The sequence below is a fragment of the Trypanosoma rangeli genome, assembly GCF_003719475.1.
Source record: "Trypanosoma rangeli strain AM80 chromosome Unknown Tra_15.4_contig_00363, whole genome shotgun sequence".
NCBI classification, from domain to species: Eukaryota; Euglenozoa; class Kinetoplastea; order Trypanosomatida; family Trypanosomatidae; genus Trypanosoma; species Trypanosoma rangeli.
In genome coordinates, this window is record NW_021706107.1 from 1 (window position 1) to 15,014 (window position 15,014).

General features: G+C 50.9%; 9 protein-coding genes and 1 pseudogene across 9 annotated transcripts, besides 8 other annotated features; all 10 read left to right on the plus strand.

Annotated features, from left to right (window-relative positions):
• Positions 1 to 104: 104 nt before the first annotated feature.
• Positions 105 to 965, plus strand: TraAM80_07991 (uncharacterized protein; the record flags this gene model as incomplete). The annotated part of the gene is made up of 1 exon (XM_029384756.1): positions 105 to 965. The coding sequence occupies one exon, from the start codon at positions 105 to 107 to the stop codon at positions 963 to 965; it is 861 nt and encodes a 286-aa protein (XP_029235395.1).
• A 517-nt stretch (positions 966 to 1,482) lies between these two features.
• Positions 1,483 to 1,512: a microsatellite.
• A 300-nt stretch (positions 1,513 to 1,812) lies between these two features.
• Positions 1,813 to 1,854: a microsatellite.
• An 80-nt stretch (positions 1,855 to 1,934) lies between these two features.
• Positions 1,935 to 3,119, plus strand: TraAM80_07992 (uncharacterized protein; the record flags this gene model as incomplete). Its single annotated transcript, XM_029384757.1, has 1 exon — positions 1,935 to 3,119. One exon carries the CDS (start codon positions 1,935 to 1,937, stop codon positions 3,117 to 3,119), a length of 1,185 nt encoding a protein of 394 aa, XP_029235396.1.
• Positions 3,120 to 3,645: 526 nt separating this feature from the next.
• Positions 3,646 to 6,129, plus strand: TraAM80_07993 (uncharacterized protein; the record flags this gene model as incomplete). The annotated part of the gene is made up of 1 exon (XM_029384758.1): positions 3,646 to 6,129. One exon carries the CDS (start codon positions 3,646 to 3,648, stop codon positions 6,127 to 6,129), a length of 2,484 nt encoding a protein of 827 aa, XP_029235397.1.
• A 295-nt stretch (positions 6,130 to 6,424) lies between these two features.
• On the plus strand, positions 6,425 to 7,006 carry TraAM80_07994 (uncharacterized protein; the record flags this gene model as incomplete). Its single annotated transcript, XM_029384759.1, has 1 exon — positions 6,425 to 7,006. The coding sequence occupies one exon, from the start codon at positions 6,425 to 6,427 to the stop codon at positions 7,004 to 7,006; it is 582 nt and encodes a 193-aa protein (XP_029235398.1).
• Positions 7,007 to 7,091: 85 nt separating this feature from the next.
• Positions 7,092 to 7,133: a microsatellite.
• Positions 7,134 to 7,309: 176 nt separating this feature from the next.
• Positions 7,310 to 7,398: a microsatellite.
• Positions 7,358 to 7,405: a microsatellite.
• A 175-nt stretch (positions 7,406 to 7,580) lies between these two features.
• Positions 7,581 to 10,232, plus strand: TraAM80_07995 (uncharacterized protein; the record flags this gene model as incomplete). The annotated part of the gene is made up of 1 exon (XM_029384760.1): positions 7,581 to 10,232. One exon carries the CDS (start codon positions 7,581 to 7,583, stop codon positions 10,230 to 10,232), a length of 2,652 nt encoding a protein of 883 aa, XP_029235399.1.
• A 261-nt stretch (positions 10,233 to 10,493) lies between these two features.
• Positions 10,494 to 11,567, plus strand: TraAM80_07996 (TatD related deoxyribonuclease; the record flags this gene model as incomplete). Its single annotated transcript, XM_029384761.1, has 1 exon — positions 10,494 to 11,567. One exon carries the CDS (start codon positions 10,494 to 10,496, stop codon positions 11,565 to 11,567), a length of 1,074 nt encoding a protein of 357 aa, XP_029235400.1.
• A 109-nt stretch (positions 11,568 to 11,676) lies between these two features.
• Positions 11,677 to 11,702: a microsatellite.
• A 69-nt stretch (positions 11,703 to 11,771) lies between these two features.
• On the plus strand, positions 11,772 to 12,449 carry TraAM80_07997 (uncharacterized protein; the record flags this gene model as incomplete). Its single annotated transcript, XM_029384762.1, has 1 exon — positions 11,772 to 12,449. The coding sequence occupies one exon, from the start codon at positions 11,772 to 11,774 to the stop codon at positions 12,447 to 12,449; it is 678 nt and encodes a 225-aa protein (XP_029235401.1).
• A 413-nt stretch (positions 12,450 to 12,862) lies between these two features.
• Positions 12,863 to 13,405, plus strand: TraAM80_07998 (uncharacterized protein; the record flags this gene model as incomplete). The annotated part of the gene is made up of 1 exon (XM_029384763.1): positions 12,863 to 13,405. One exon carries the CDS (start codon positions 12,863 to 12,865, stop codon positions 13,403 to 13,405), a length of 543 nt encoding a protein of 180 aa, XP_029235402.1.
• A 154-nt stretch (positions 13,406 to 13,559) lies between these two features.
• Positions 13,560 to 13,590: a microsatellite.
• A 91-nt stretch (positions 13,591 to 13,681) lies between these two features.
• Positions 13,682 to 13,718: a microsatellite.
• Positions 13,719 to 13,842: 124 nt separating this feature from the next.
• On the plus strand, positions 13,843 to 14,208 carry TraAM80_07999 (uncharacterized protein; the record flags this gene model as incomplete). The annotated part of the gene is made up of 1 exon (XM_029384764.1): positions 13,843 to 14,208. The coding sequence occupies one exon, from the start codon at positions 13,843 to 13,845 to the stop codon at positions 14,206 to 14,208; it is 366 nt and encodes a 121-aa protein (XP_029235403.1).
• A 448-nt stretch (positions 14,209 to 14,656) lies between these two features.
• On the plus strand, positions 14,657 to 15,014 carry TraAM80_08000 (ferric reductase; annotated as a pseudogene).

Here is a 15,014-nt window from a genome sequence, read left to right on the forward strand (position 1 = left end):
TCATCGGCGAGAGGATGTGGTGCTGGATGCCGCAACGATGCTTCTCATAGAGCAGCACCCGCGTATGGTGCAGCATTTCCACACTCACATTCTTTTCTTAGAGGATGCCTTTTTTAGCATTGACCAGCAAAAAACGGGAGGTGGTTAACGTGGCGCACGCCTTTCTGATGCCGTTGGACACGTCCTCCGGCCACCTCACACCGGAGCAGATACTGGGGGCAGAGCAGAGGTTGCAGCGACTTTTACACTCCTTTGAGATGACCTGTCAAGACGAGCTCGCAAGACTCCGAGAGGAAGGGAATACGTTGAAGCAGCAGATGGCGCACACCATTGCAGTGGCCGACAAAAATTGGAAGAAGGTTGAGCTTTGCCGCCAGGATAAATTTGTGGAGATGCCTGCCGCGTGCCAAAAGGAGGTAGCTGTCATGAATGCAGAGTTGCGGTCGGGTCCACTAAGCTGCCTTCAAGGCAACCCGATTAGTGCGTTACTAGAACAGGCTTTGCAGGCAAAGATGGACGAGCTGCGGGTGTTGCAGGGAGAACTGGACGAAATGACGGCGTCGCGAATGAATACATTTACAGACCACCAGAAGCTCCTGCAGGAGGAGCGGGAACAACACCGAGAGCGTTTCTTGGCGCTACAAGAGGAGACTACGAGAACCATTCATGAGTTAACGTTGAATATTGAACGGCTGCGGCATCAACACTTGCGAGAGACTAGGGAACTGCAGCGACAACACGCCGCTCAGGTGCACGACTTGGAAAGGCAACTGCAGGGCGAGAGGGAGGCACACGCCAATGATGCTCAGCGGCACACGGAGGTGATGGTTCAATTCCGAGCAACACTGCGGAAGCTGGAGGAGGAGAAGAAACAGCTTACACAGGACCTAACTAAGCAGCAGTTGCATGCAGAAGAGTGGCGTCGGCGCTACATTGAACGGGATTCGCAGGCAAGGCTGGAATGAATAGATCAGCACGCGATTGCGGAGGAGTTGCGTGTCGAGGAAGCAGAGACGTTTCACAAACGGCTGATGGATAACATGCGCCGCAACACCGTTTCGCCGTTTTAGCTTTCCAATGCCATCGGAACACCGTTGCCAAGGAGGAGTGTTCCTCAATCCTTTTCCCATGACGGATGGGACAAAAATGCGGGACCGTAACTTGTCGGGGGACTCGAAGGGATCTTTTCCCTCAGCTGACATCCATGAGAAGCGCACAGAACTCTTATCCTCCGTCTTGTCTGAAGACTCTGTCAATCCATACACCGCTCTAACGCTTTACAACCCTACGTCAACCTATATTCGGCTCATGCATTTGTCTGAGCAATTAAAGAAACGCATTGAACTTAACTGATTTATTTTATTTTTGACCTGTTGCGAAGGAATTTTAAGCTTGGTATTGTTTCCACATACTTATCGACTCGCTTTTGCTTGTATTTATTTGTTGTTGTGTACTTACACAGAGTCTATGGCGTGGGTTGTGTTTATTTTCTTCTTTCTTTCTTCCTCTCTTAAGGCGAATGTAATGAACGTTCCCCCATTACTTCTATGATGGCGATGATGCGTATTATGACGGTTGACTGTACTTTGTTATATGAGTCCTTCTCTTCCTTTCTTTCGTAGTTCGTGGGTGTGGGTGGTGTAAGTTGAAAGGGATTAAAAATAAAGTGAGCCTTCTGACGGAGGCTTCTCTACATATTTTGGCCACTGCATATACGGTGCAAGTGCGTCTTATTCTTTTCAAACTACATTGGTTTTTCTGTTGTGTCTATTTTGGCGTCTGGGAACTTTTCTGCAGGCGGGAAGAAGAGGAAGATAGAAATAGAGTGAGATAGAGGAGGGATAGGGAGACAGAAACTGTCCGACACAAACACAGATATATACATCTAAATAATTACAAGAAGAAGGCATATTGTGGTTGCACAAGGGCTCGCGATGAGTGAGCGTGCTGAGCAGTCCATTCCACCCGGGTCTGACAGCTGCGTCACTGCGCCCCCTATAGCATCACAGGCAACTGCCTCCATTGCGTTGCGAGATTCCTCCCACGTCTCCCCACTCGAATCGACATGGGGCAGGGCGATGCTGTCAAACACCTGTCAGAGCGCGGCTGCTCTGCCGCTAACCTCGACAGCCGTTGTGCGTAGCAACTTTTCTAACGCGCACAGCCGAAGGAAGGGGGCTGCCATGACGTTGTACGTGCGCGCACCCAGCGCGGAAAACAAGGAGTTTGGATCAAGGGAGGAGATGAAGGAAGAAAAACGGGAGGACGCCCAGGAAGAAGGCACATTGTCTCTCGCGGAAGGTGAAGACGCGGGAAGCAGATTAACACCGGTTTTTAATGTACTCCAGATGGGAACAACGGCGGCAGGGGCGGTAAAGGATTTGTTTTCAGGATTTGTGAATTTATCAAGGCGGGGACGTAGCTTCACGGGGCTGCTCGTGTTTATATTCTTTATGGTTATGTTTATTTTCCTTTTACACGTTGCGGAGAGGCGGATTCAGTGGGTGTCCCGCGTTGTCACTTACTATAACGAACAAAATCTGATAGTTGCCGCGAGTTTGACGGAACAGTTGCTTGAAAAAGCAAATGAGTTGAATGAACTCATGAAACCGTTTAAACAAACGCCCGGCGATGTTCTGGAGAAGGCAACAATGGCGTTGGAGGAAATGACCGAGGTGCGTGATGCGAGCGTGAAGCAACTGCATTCCCTTATGTTTTATCCAGGGCCGGTGGACGATATCAAATTTTTGCTGGAGGAGCACGTGGCCTACAAAATGAACCTGGCAAGGATGATCAAGGAAGAACTGCAATGGCTGGATGATAATAAGCAGGAAGCTCTTGTCCATCGAACCTACCCCAGCGAAGGTGTGGCGGGCAGGAAGCGATCGGCGACGGACGGGAGGAAGAAACATGAAAAAAAGTACGAGGACGCATCGCGGCATCAGCAGGGAGATCCAACACGAGGATACGCATCACAGCCGTGGATTGAGGGAACTATGCTGGAAAAGGTTAAAGAAACCACTGGCGCTGGAAAGGAGCGCTTTTCTTCACACTTGCTGGGTCGTGTTTCGGCGGTGCTGGTGCTGTTTCTTCTTACTGTGTTATATATTCGCCTCTAGCAGACGTGGATACCATGTATCTCTCTCCTATGCTATACACGTGTCTACGTATATATTTTTTTATCTCTCTCAATTTGCGTTTGCGCTTGTGAGGGGTGGGGAGTTGACTGTAAAATGTCATTGCGCTCCACGTTGCTTATGTCTCTTTGTCCGTTATTTTGACTGAACTACACGCAGTTCCACATATTTCTTTTTCCTTTCTGTTGTTTATGGGGCTCTTCATTGTTTATGACTTTTTTTTTTGACCATTATACATTCTTCTTTTTATGTTTGTTGTTCCTGTTTTTACATGTTTGTGAATGCCTCCTTTATGCAAAGGGGAGTTTTTAGGCGTCCGGCAAGTCTATATCTCTCTTTTGCTATATATTATCTTGCCACTTTCTCCCACAGTAGTGGCTGGCGTGGGTGGCGATCGACAGCAGGGAGGGACGGTAACACACCGTGTAACTGCAGGGCGGCAAGGAGCAAAAAACGTCACGAGAAGAACGACAAGGGAGAGAAGGGCAAATAATACGATATTGTGTCGATGCTTCGTCGCCTTGCTGTAGGCTCCAGTGTGCTGTTGCATCTTCGGTTTGACGCAGCTGCAGGCGAGGTGGGGCGCCGTCCTGTCCGGTACAAGCGGCTCCCGAATAGTATGCAACCAAAGCCACTTGAGGAGAAGTTCACACCATTCCCGCTGCCCAAGTATGATGAGGATTTGGGTTACGGCCCTGTACGGTTGCGCAACATTCCTGACATTGAGAAGGCAAAAGAGCGACAACAACAGCGAGGCGCGGCACTCATGGAGGCGGCTTTACGAGATAGCGAAGACGCGATGGATCAGACGCACCTGCGATTGAAAGAGGAAGGGTCCATGCTGGCTTCTTCGTCTCATGATGCTTCTTCCTCTTTGGGTGCCACTGAGACAGGTGAAGACGAAGATACCTTGGGTGGGTACACAGTTTCCCGCCATTACCCTTTGAGCGACAGGCTGGAGTGTAACCGGTCGCTTGAGGATCTTCTGTTGCAATTTGTACGGCGCCCACACGTGGAGGCTCGCTGTGCCGCGTTGGCTGATATGGCCTCTACAATTGCGATTCGCAGCGATGCAGAGCTGATACGTATGTTTGAGGAGGTGAGCAGTCCATTTGCTTACGACGGCAGGGGACTGAACTTTCTTGTTACTACAGTTAAAAAGTTTGGTCGTCCATACGGGGTCAGCAATGCCCTTGTGACTGCCTACGTGAACTTGATGAATGCGGCTACCGTTACGTTTCTGCATGAGCAGCCAGGACGTCTTTCCCGTTGTCCTGCGTTGACCATTCAACTGCTCCATTTTATGGCCCTGATTAAGGTTTTTGAACCCAATAAATGGTTTACGTTCTCGAACCACGCATCATCCAACCGTGCGGACTACAAGCACCCACGCGGGGTGAACCAAACAACGGCGTTTTGGGGAACTGGTGAGGAGATTTTTGACGCCATGGTGGATCTGGTGCGCAGTGACGAGCACGTTGGGGTTCCCCACCTGCTGGAGTTATGCACAGATGAGCAGCTTGTGGACCTGTTAAATGGTTTTTCAGCGGTGATGCCAAACGGAGCACCTCTTGGTGGTGTCTTTAATTCCATTATGGAGTATTTTTTGCAGCGCGTGCGAAGTTATGCGAAGAGGAACTTGACTGCGCAGGACTTTGCGACGGTAGAACGGATGTATCTGACCTCCGTTATGGCGGATGCGAGCAGTGAGGAATTGTTGCAGCTTCTCTTGGCTGACAGTAGCTGTCCGCGGGGTCCTAATTTCTTTGCAGCCCTTTCGCGGGGGCAGGCGACGGCCTTAAATGAAAAGACACTTGACATGTTGCAGAAGGCGATTGACGTGGCCAGTGCCAATCATGACACCGCCGCGCTTTTGGCGCTGCTGGAAAGTGGCTCGGAGACGCTGCTTTCAATGACAAATAAGGATCTTGCTCAGGATTTCGCAATGAGGAACCATTTTGACTACCATATCTTGCGGTCCTTTCAGCACTTTGCTCTAGTGGCGGACCGTCTACGCACCGAGCAGTCAAGCATCTCTGCTCGTATTCCCTGCTCACTACGTGATGTGCAGGCACAGTTGGTCGCCGCTAACACTACCAAGTTGCACTCTATGGACGCACACACGGCAGCCTCTGTCACTTCCATACCTCACTATGTGTCACCCCATCCCACCTGTCGCTTTTCACGTCCCTTGATGACAATGCTGTCGCAACTGGAATATCTCAATAGTATAGATTCTGTCTTTTTGTTGCACTCTTCGCTGATGTCAACCTCAACAGATCAGCTTGTTTCTGCCGTGCGGCGGCTTCCGAGCGGGAAGGACAGCTTGATTGTTTCTTTGAGTTGTCTCCGTGAACTGTCGGTGAAGGCGGCCACAAGTGCCAAGCCAAAGGAACGGGAGACTTGCGAGCGGGCACTGGAAATTATTGCATACGAAGTTGAAAAGGGCCGAGTTGTGCTGCTGCCATTTAGTGAGGAACTTCGTCTTCACGATGCGGGGACCTACTGCGACGAGGATCTCATCCTTTGGACCATCGCTGCCTTCTTCGCCAGAGAGATGCCGCTGGTGAAGGTGCACACGCTGATGCACAGTGACTGCACCGCACGCACGCCCTACCGATTCCTCAAGGGTAGACATAACCTTCTTGTCTCGTCTCGTTCATTGTACGACAAGGATGCACCGCTGCTGAGTGCACTGTACAGCAAGGAGTTAAGGCTTGTGACGCGGAACGTTAAATTACGAACGGCAGTGCGTGATCGCAAATGCACCTTGTACCACTACAATCCGATACGAGCCAGGTTTGTGTACCGTCGTGATAAGGCAATGTTTGACAGGTATCATACGACTGCACGGCATCTGGCGCCTGGATTCAGTCGTGGGGCGCTGCATCATGACTGGCGCGGTCTTGGCGTGTACACGCCAGATCACCCACAAGTGCCATACCGTTCCCTCCCGTGGAAGTCTCGGGAAGTGACATTGAGGGCGGCGTGATTCTGTGGCCACACAAGATTTCATGCAGGCTCAAATTTGCACACGCATAAATGGATACAAGTATCTGTGCATAACATATGTGCGGATGTGTACTTTTGTTTTATTATTATTGCTCTTGACCTTTCCTTGAATCTCTCACGGGCTGAGTTGTTTTTTTTTTGTTTTGGTTTTTGGCCTCCGTTGGGGGAGAGGGAAAGTGTGGTATCTCTGGAGACACATCACTCCCCATATACAGAAGCACAGAAAAGATATAGTAGAAAGAACTGACACCTTTAATCGTTGAAAGACAGTCAGAATGTGGACTAACCAATTCACGATTCAGAAACCACCCGCACAACAGACACTGGAGGAAAAACATGAGCAGGCTTTAGTGACAGCGAATGTTTTTATTGAAAACAATCGCAGTCTAGTGCGAAAAGCAATGGATCGATACCAAAGCGTGGCGGGCAGCAATTACTGGACTTACGGCTATATGGGCGGGGCCATGATGGCAACGATGGCTGCTTGCCTTTCTATTGGGGGTCGGGTTCCCTTTTTTCGCACCTATGCGAGTTGGATTTCGCTGGCGGGTGGTTACTTTGGCGGTAAGGCGATGCTAGGGGCTCACAATTCGTATAATTTGGCCTCTGTTGTGCGGGTCATCAACACCTTGATTGATGAGACGAGGAAGATGGATGAACAGCACGGGTTCAGCATTTCGGACTATGCCCGGGAAGTAGATTCACTGCAGCATATGAAGTATGAGCTGATGCCATACACCACGGAGGCCATTGAGGCACGAAAACACGATGTGAAGAGCTTGCCACTGGATGAAAGGGTAGATGCACTCGTGGAGGCATACGAGAAACGACGACGCACAGCTGGTCAGCGGAAATGAGGCGGCGACGACAGCGTTTGGGAAGGTGACCGAAGCAAGAAGAAAAAATAAAAATAAAGAAAGAAAATAAAACAATGAGTAACACCTTTTTTTTTTTGTGTGTGTGCGTTTTATTTTTACTTTTTACATACACGCACATATAACTTCACTGACAGCCCTTGTCTTCCTCACCGCGTGAGGGATACATCTAGGAAGGTTGACGCGAGCGGAAAGTGGATACTATGGAATGGAGGCATGGCGCGGCGTACTTATTTATTGATCCTTCCAAACTTCTCTTTTTTGGAAGTGCAATCACACTGAATTTTTCCCTTTCCCTTTTCCTTTTTTTTTGTATTATGTGTGCGTGTGAAGTTTTCTTCTTTTGTTTTGGTTTTTGTTTTCTTTTTGTTTTTTTGGTTTCCCAGCCTTTCTGCTGTGCTCTTGCCGCGTTGGGAAATTGTGGCTGCGCCGTTTCTTTTTTTATTTTTATCTTTCTTATTACTCGCATGGACAAATGCATTCATGGCGTTCTGCTGCTATGCTGCTGCTCACTAGCCCAACAAACGACAAGGAAAAAAGGGCGGCGGGGCGGCGGATGCAAAAGCGAGGAGGAATCCCTCCTTCGCGAAATTCGCAGGGGGTTGGTGGTGCAGCGGAGGATATTGACGACTCGCAGTTGTACACTTCTGCGGAGCTGTTCCCGTACCTCAGCGTGGAGGACCGTTCGAATCTCAGCAAGGAGGTTGTGGCGGCGATAAACAACGAACTGGTGCACCACGAGAATTTGGAGGTTACCGTCCCACATCTTGTGCGTTCCTGCGCCAATGAGGCGAAGGAGCTTCGTCGCGCCATCAATTCCATGGCTTCGTCGCAGATGCTGGAGGGGCATCGCGCGGTGCAAATTGTGAGGGAGTGTGGCGAGCGCATTCAAGACCTACGCAAGCTGTTCATGAAACAGGGTGACCTCATTACAGGAATGGAAGTGACCTCAGGGAGCTACACACAGTTGCGACAACTGCACTTCCTACGCGAAAACATATTGTCCGTTATACAGTGGGCCGAGGCACTAAAAGAGGTGCAATACACAAATTTTTATGCTCTTGTAGAGCAACGACGGTTTGCAGCAGTATATAAGCATCTACGCCGTTTACAATTGATTCGACAGACAGTATCTGAAAAGACAAGTAGTAAGTACCATAGTGCATTTGAACCCTACTTTGAAAAACTAGATGCGGTACAAACCGTATTTGTGTCGGAGGTGTACAAACTATTGGAGGAAAGCTCCGTGCATGTGGCGATTCAAATGGCGCTTGAAGATATCCCGGGTGCTGGCACCGTCGCAGAAACGTTTCCAGAATTTACGCAGCTGGAGGAGTGTGTTCAAGTCTGCGGGGAAGAAATTGGAGGCGGAGAAGGTGGGGTTAGTACTGGTGTCTTATGCACCGTTGACGGTGAACCACTCATTACAGAGGAGAAAGTGTACCGTGCTGTCCGCAAGTGTGTAACTCGACTATGGGAAGAGCAGGTTATGGTGGATGTTGTGGATCCTTTTGGACAAATCTCCACGTATCTTGAACAGATGAAAAAGGTGGCACCATTGCTTGGTGCGCTGGAAATGTCACTTATTCCGCTTTCGACAAAGCTTTCATTTTTTGCCACCGTTGTGGGTGCCATTCACAGTGAGGTGATGGGTGTTCTGCAGGGATACGTCGATCCCGCCGTCGAAGTTGAGGCGACGGGTCTTCTTGAGGCCTTGCACTTCATACAGTGGTACAAAGCAGCCATGACGGAAGCGAACTACGCAGCGTACATTGAACTTGACGCCATTGATAGCCTTTCCGCAGCAATGATGACATCCGCCATTGAGGGCCTTTCTGCGCATCTTGTTCGACTTTGTCGTGCATGTGCCATGTCAATCAGGGACGGACGAAGTGAACCACTAACGCTTCCGAACGGCTTACCTGTGACGGCAGGTCCTGTGGACATGTTTGCGGTGCTGCAGCAATCTCTAGGAGGTCTTTCTACTGCCATCGAGGTGCCTGTAATGCGCAAGATAGGTGTCGCCTGCGCGGAGGCGATTAAAGCGTACCTTGAAGAATGCAAGATGCACAGCGATTACGACTACTGGGAGGAGGAAAATGATACCGCAGGGATTCCAGTTGAGGAATGGACGATGCATCGATTGGTGTTTCTCTACGCTTTCTGCAATGACTGTTCAACGATTGAGCGTAATATGGACACGATTGAGCTCAAATTTGCCTCTTATTGGGACGAAGAGGAAGGTGGTGAGCATTCCTCGCCGTTTCAGCAAACACAAGACTTGATTTCCGAGCACGTCTTGTTCTATGTAGACGAGATTGTGCTACATGTTGAGCGGGTGGTAAATGCGCAGTGGAACCTCGTCTTTCGCTCCAAGGAATGGTACGACAGCAATGCCAACCCGACGGAGGTAATCATTGACACCATAGGTGACTTTATCGATGAGGAGTTTACTAAGGCACTCGAGGAGTCACGGATGCGCATGGCTGTGCGAAGTATGTTGACGCGATATGTGCACAAATATCTTACCACACTTATGGAGTTTCTTGGAGAAGTTATACGCCACCAAAGTACTCGATCTGTGGAGGACTGGAATGGGTTTGTGGACTGCTTTAGTCGCGACACTGTGCTTGCCATGAAAATGTGGGGTGAACGTGTGAAAGAGGGCAATGGAAAGCTGGTAAATGCCGCACGGCGTGTGCTGGAGTTGATCATGCACCTTCTTAGTGTAAAGAAACCGGTAGATTTTAACTTTCTTGTGCAGAAGGATCTTCTTGATGAGTTTGGTGACTGCCCGTCCTTTGTTGTGCGCTTCATTTTGAAGGCGCGACAGAAGGAGCTGGATACGGAGACACGCGACACCATGCTCTCGCTGTGGAACGAGTGCGTGGCGCATCAGCAGCGTGGAGCCGATGACGTTCCCACCGTTGGTTGGTCCCAAGCACCGTCCTTTCTCGGTGCACTGGATCGCTCAATGGCCGAACTTGACAAACGGGGCAGTTTCTTCCGCAAGAGTGCGCAACAGCGGCGCGTAAAGGCAGAGCAAATGCGGCGAGAGGCTGAAAAACAAAACAAGCGAGAGGAACGCCGTGCTAGGCGCGAGATCAATGCGGCGGCCGCAAAAGTGAGGGCTCCATTGAAGCCACCGCGGCTTTCTCTGACAGATGAAAAGGTGGAGGTTGCTAACCTCGCCGACCTCCTCAAGTAAGAGGGGCGACGCTGGCGAAGGAAGGCAAGGGGAGGGTAAAATGTGAATTTATCTCCATGAAAGAGAGATAAAGAGAGACAAAAAGTAGGTGCACGCGAGTAGCTTTTCTCAACAGCCGTTGTCACCGTCAAATATGTATCTGCTGCTTTTGTCAAGTGGTGGTTTCGTTTTTTTTTTTTTTGTGTGTGTGTGTTTCTCTCACTTTTTTGGTTTTGCTTTTGCTGCTGCGTGCTTGGAGACACGAAGGGAGGCGAAGACAAAATGAGGAAAGCATCCGGGGGACCGTACCTTATCGATGCTGCGCTGAATCTCACTGACTGTGTTTTTTACGGTGTTGACTGGAAGGGGCGCCGAGTTCACGCAAACGACTTTGAGGAGGTCCTTCGGCGGGCGGAGGAGCAGAACGTGAAGCAGATGGTTATCACCGGCACAAGTCTCGTGCAATGCGTGAAGGCCATACGCCTTTGCCGTCGTTACCCTTTACAGCTGCGCTGCACCATTGGGATTCACCCCGCCCATTCTGCTGAGCTGATGCAGCCAATAGACTGGGCGAGTATCGAGAAGGCTGCTGGTGATGAGGCCTCGATTCAGATACCGCAACCCCCTCCTCCTTCCACCGATGCCGCAGAAGCGGGCAAGTGCACGGAGGAGCGATTGAGCAAACTTGTGGAGTTGATTGAGGCAAACCGGGATGTCGTTGTGGCTGTGGGAGAAATTGGCCTTGACTACGCCGAACTCGCACACTGTCCGCGAGACGTTCAGCAAAAGTACTTTGTTCAACAGCTCCGTGCTTTTCGATTGCTGGGGCTGCCGTTTATTTTTCATTCACGCGACTGTGGTACGGACTTTGTGCGCCTCCTCGAGGAGGAGCAGCTGTCTTGGCCTGTTGATACTCCGTTTCTCGGTGTGGTACATAGCTTCAACGGCCCCCTCGAGGAACAGCAGCGTCTGCTGGTAATGCCTGGCATCTACTTTAGTATCAATGGAAGCGCCTTCAGGGAGAAGAGCACTGCGGAGCAGATTTGTCGTCTTCCACTGGGGCGAGTTATGCTAGAGACAGATGCACCTTGGTGTGATATTCGAAAGCAGCATTACGGGGCGAAGTTTGTGCGAACGCACTTTGCGACGAATCGCAAGGGAGGGCCATATGTGGCAACGCTGTGTCATGAGCGTCGCAATGAGCCCTGCCATCTGCGGCAGGTGCTCGAGGCGTACGTGGGCGCACTGCATGATTTTGGTCAGGAGACTGCAGATGTGACATTGCAGGAAATCACAGAGGAAGAGGTCATGAGGCGTGTTTACGACAATTGCGCCACTGTCTTTCGACTTCAATAATTCACGAACATTGTCCCATAAAAGAATCATCGAAGACGACTTGGAAGATAGACCTTGCCTTGTGTGTGGGGGATTGACTGATGCAGGCTTCTGGTGGAGGAGCAGGAACTTGTTCTTTTTTCTTTTCTTTTCTTTCAACACCAACACCAACAGCGACAGCGACAATAAAAAGGAGGACGGGAGGTGTGCTGTGACTTCTCCGAAATGAAGCGAGAGCGACCCTTCGCTGTGGACGATGAAAACCCGCTGGGGCGTCAGAGACTGACGGATGATGCGACGTCGTTTGTGGAGGAGGTGGAAACGGTTGAGGAGACCCACACTGTTCTTGTCCGACTTCCTTGTTTGGACTTTTTTAGGGATGCGCACATATGCGAGGAGGCCGCTCCTCACGACACTGCTTCGGCTGCCGATGAATGGGATGAACGGGGCCGGCCGCGGCTCTCTGCGGGTGGGCTTATGTTTAGGAACAACACACTGGAGACAGCGCATCCAATTGTTGTCATCCGCACACAAGCATACGGTGAGATGGAGTTTGAAGGGTCGTGGTCTGAGTCGCACGAGGGGAATGTCTTTGAAACACCGTCCAGCAATCGTGTGGTGGTGCAACTGTGCGAGAGAAATGATGAATCGACAACGAAAGGAAATTACAGCATGATCAATGACATGGGTGGTGGCGTCAAAGGCGTTGTTAGCGAACAGCGTTCCGCTGCGGATACAGGAGCTCCCTCAACGGGGGTTGAGGTGGCGAGTCTCTTGAAACACCCGTCTGTTGGCATTACAGCTGACGAGGCGCGTGGGCGGCAAAAGGCTCGCAACGCGTCGTGGTGCTACGACCGAATAGATGTCCCATGCGCGACGTTGGTGCTGCGTCGTGTGAAGTAAGAGTGAGGGTTTGTTTTTGCCTTCTGCGTTGCCGGAATGCAGGGCTGGTTGCCACTACAGCAGCGGACCAGTGAGACATCCGTTGAGGGTGATACGCCCCTTTTGCTCGTTTTGTTTCGTTTGCTGCTTCTTTCTGGTCGCAGTAAAGACGCTGCGGGTGAGTAGCCGCAGCGGACCTTTGCGAATATGCTCTGCAGTCGTCGCACGTGCGAGTTTGTTTTTATTCTCCTCCTCGCTTTCTCTCCATATGCGTGCGTGTTTTTTTTTTTTTCGCTTTCCCATGGCCTTTGTGGTTTCAGTTTGTTGGCGGTTGATAAAAGACATTGTTTACGCACACGGCTCCGCTTCCACACAAAGGAAGTGGTGGACGTGTTTGCAGTTCTATCAGTAGCTGTTGCGCTGGGGGAGAGCCAATGCTGCGTCACATCGACTGGGACCCGCAGCAACGTCGATGGCGCCAGCAAGAGCCATCTCTCCCCTCTTCCCCACGGGGGCATCAGCAGGCATTAGAAGGAGGCCGAACGCCACCACCCCGGCGAGAGGCTCCACCACCACCGCTGGGGTTTACAGCCGCCTTCGTGAGCCCCTCCCATTCTGCGGCTCTGAGATCGGTATCGTCTCCTTTACCACAGGCAGCTTCTCCGCCCGGTTCGCCGCACGAAAGTCTTTTTGGCTGCCTGGGGTCAGTCAATGATGGCAGAAGTGTTCTCCATGACACCATAAGCAATCAGTGTTGTCACGCCGACAGCGTGTTGATGTGGCGCCAGGAGGCGTTACGGAAGGAACGTGAACTCACTGAGCGTGAGGAGGAGTTCCACGCCCTTGTGCAAATGCAGCATGCTGCGTGCCAAGAACGACTAGAGGAGATCTCGCGCAAGGAAAAGTGCCTGCTGGAGTGGGAGCAGCGGTTGCGCTTCGCGGAGAAACCCACGCAGACAGAAAAACAAGAGCAGTAACACCTTCCCACCACTGATCCGCCGTTTACCGACGGCGGCGACCTACGCAATGAACATGAGGCATGAAGTACAAGACCTCCGCCAAGGCTTTATGTAGGGCGACCTTAGCCCCGTTTTATCACCTTAGATTAGATCAATCTTGCGACTACAACATAAAAGAAAAAAAAAGAAAGAAAAAAATAAAATCAAATATTTTCTGTTCACAAAATACATCTCTCTTTCGAAACGAGAACATTGTATCTTGTGCAGCTACGATCACTGTCCTGATAGTTCTAGTTCCTACTTCCTACTCTTCCTCCCTTCCTTTCCATCCCCACGCAGACCAGTGAAACCGCACACGCACACACACACTAAGGAGACTCCAAAGCGACACGAATAAGGTCTGTGCCCCATGTGCTGTTTGACGCGTTGGCCCTCACGTTATTCTGCGCAGCTGCATGCACGGCGGCTTCCGAGGTGACGGTGAAGGTGAAGGAAAGTTGTTGTTTTTTTTAAAGGCTTTGCTGAGTGTGCTTGATAGCAGGGGAGGGGTCTACCATCCGTGCAATGCGGCGATCTGTGGTGCGGAGTTTTCTGCGTTGGCCGTCGAAAGGTGTGGGGATTTCTATTCTGCGGGTGACGAGGTGGTTGAAGCAATTACCAGCTTCAGCGTGCCGGGTGGAGTCATCCCCGCGGAAGGCTGGGAAGGGAGCCACAGAAAGGCAGGGGACGCAGACATCCGTGAGGGCGGCGGCGAGCCGGACGGCACATCTTGGCGATGGAGTAACGTCCCGGCTCACTGCTGGCCCTGGCCCTTGAAGTGAATCTGCCGCATGCCACTGCGCCGCAAGCGAAGAGCGGCACATCTAACACTTTGCTTCGCACGGCAGATGGCAGCAGTATTCGTCAACGGGTGTGTGCAACACAGCTACGGCGGCGGCGGTGGTGGTGGTGGCTGTTGCCTTTGACATCTGTTGCTGTGGGCTGCCATGAATAGTGAGAGTGGAAGTGACAGCTTTTTATCTGAATATGCACATTATCTATTTTCAAGTCTTCTTTATTTACAGGATCATTTTTTTTTGCAGCTGGGAATTTATGGAGGACATTATTTAACGCTTACGTTATCATTTGAGCTGAGCTTACTGAATTGTAGATATTTGCGCTTTTCTTCTCCCCCCTGATGCTGTTTTTGCTTATTGGGTCACCCATTGATGATAGAAAAGCGATAAAGCATATACGCGTACGCTTAGTTCTACAAGGAGCACCACAGAGAATGAGTGTCCACACCCCCTTTTTGCCGCAATCTCAGTATTGGAAAGAACACCAGCTTGTCCCGCTGGGTTTGGCAGCTGGGGGAGTTGTGAGCTTGGGAATTGCATCGGTGGGTTTTGCGTGGTGGTACGGTGCGGACTATTTTCATCACCAGGGGGCCTATGACCGTAATTGGGTGGGTTAGGACGTATTCACATTCGTTGGCCTGCTACTATTCACCGTGTGTTCCTCTTCCGGTGTGACGCTGCTATATGTGGGTGTGAGCGCCCTGTTGCACGCATGGCACAACTCACTGGGGCTAGTTGCTTTCGGTGCCGTAGGCAGCGCTTTCACTGCTGTTGGATGCCTGGGAATGATC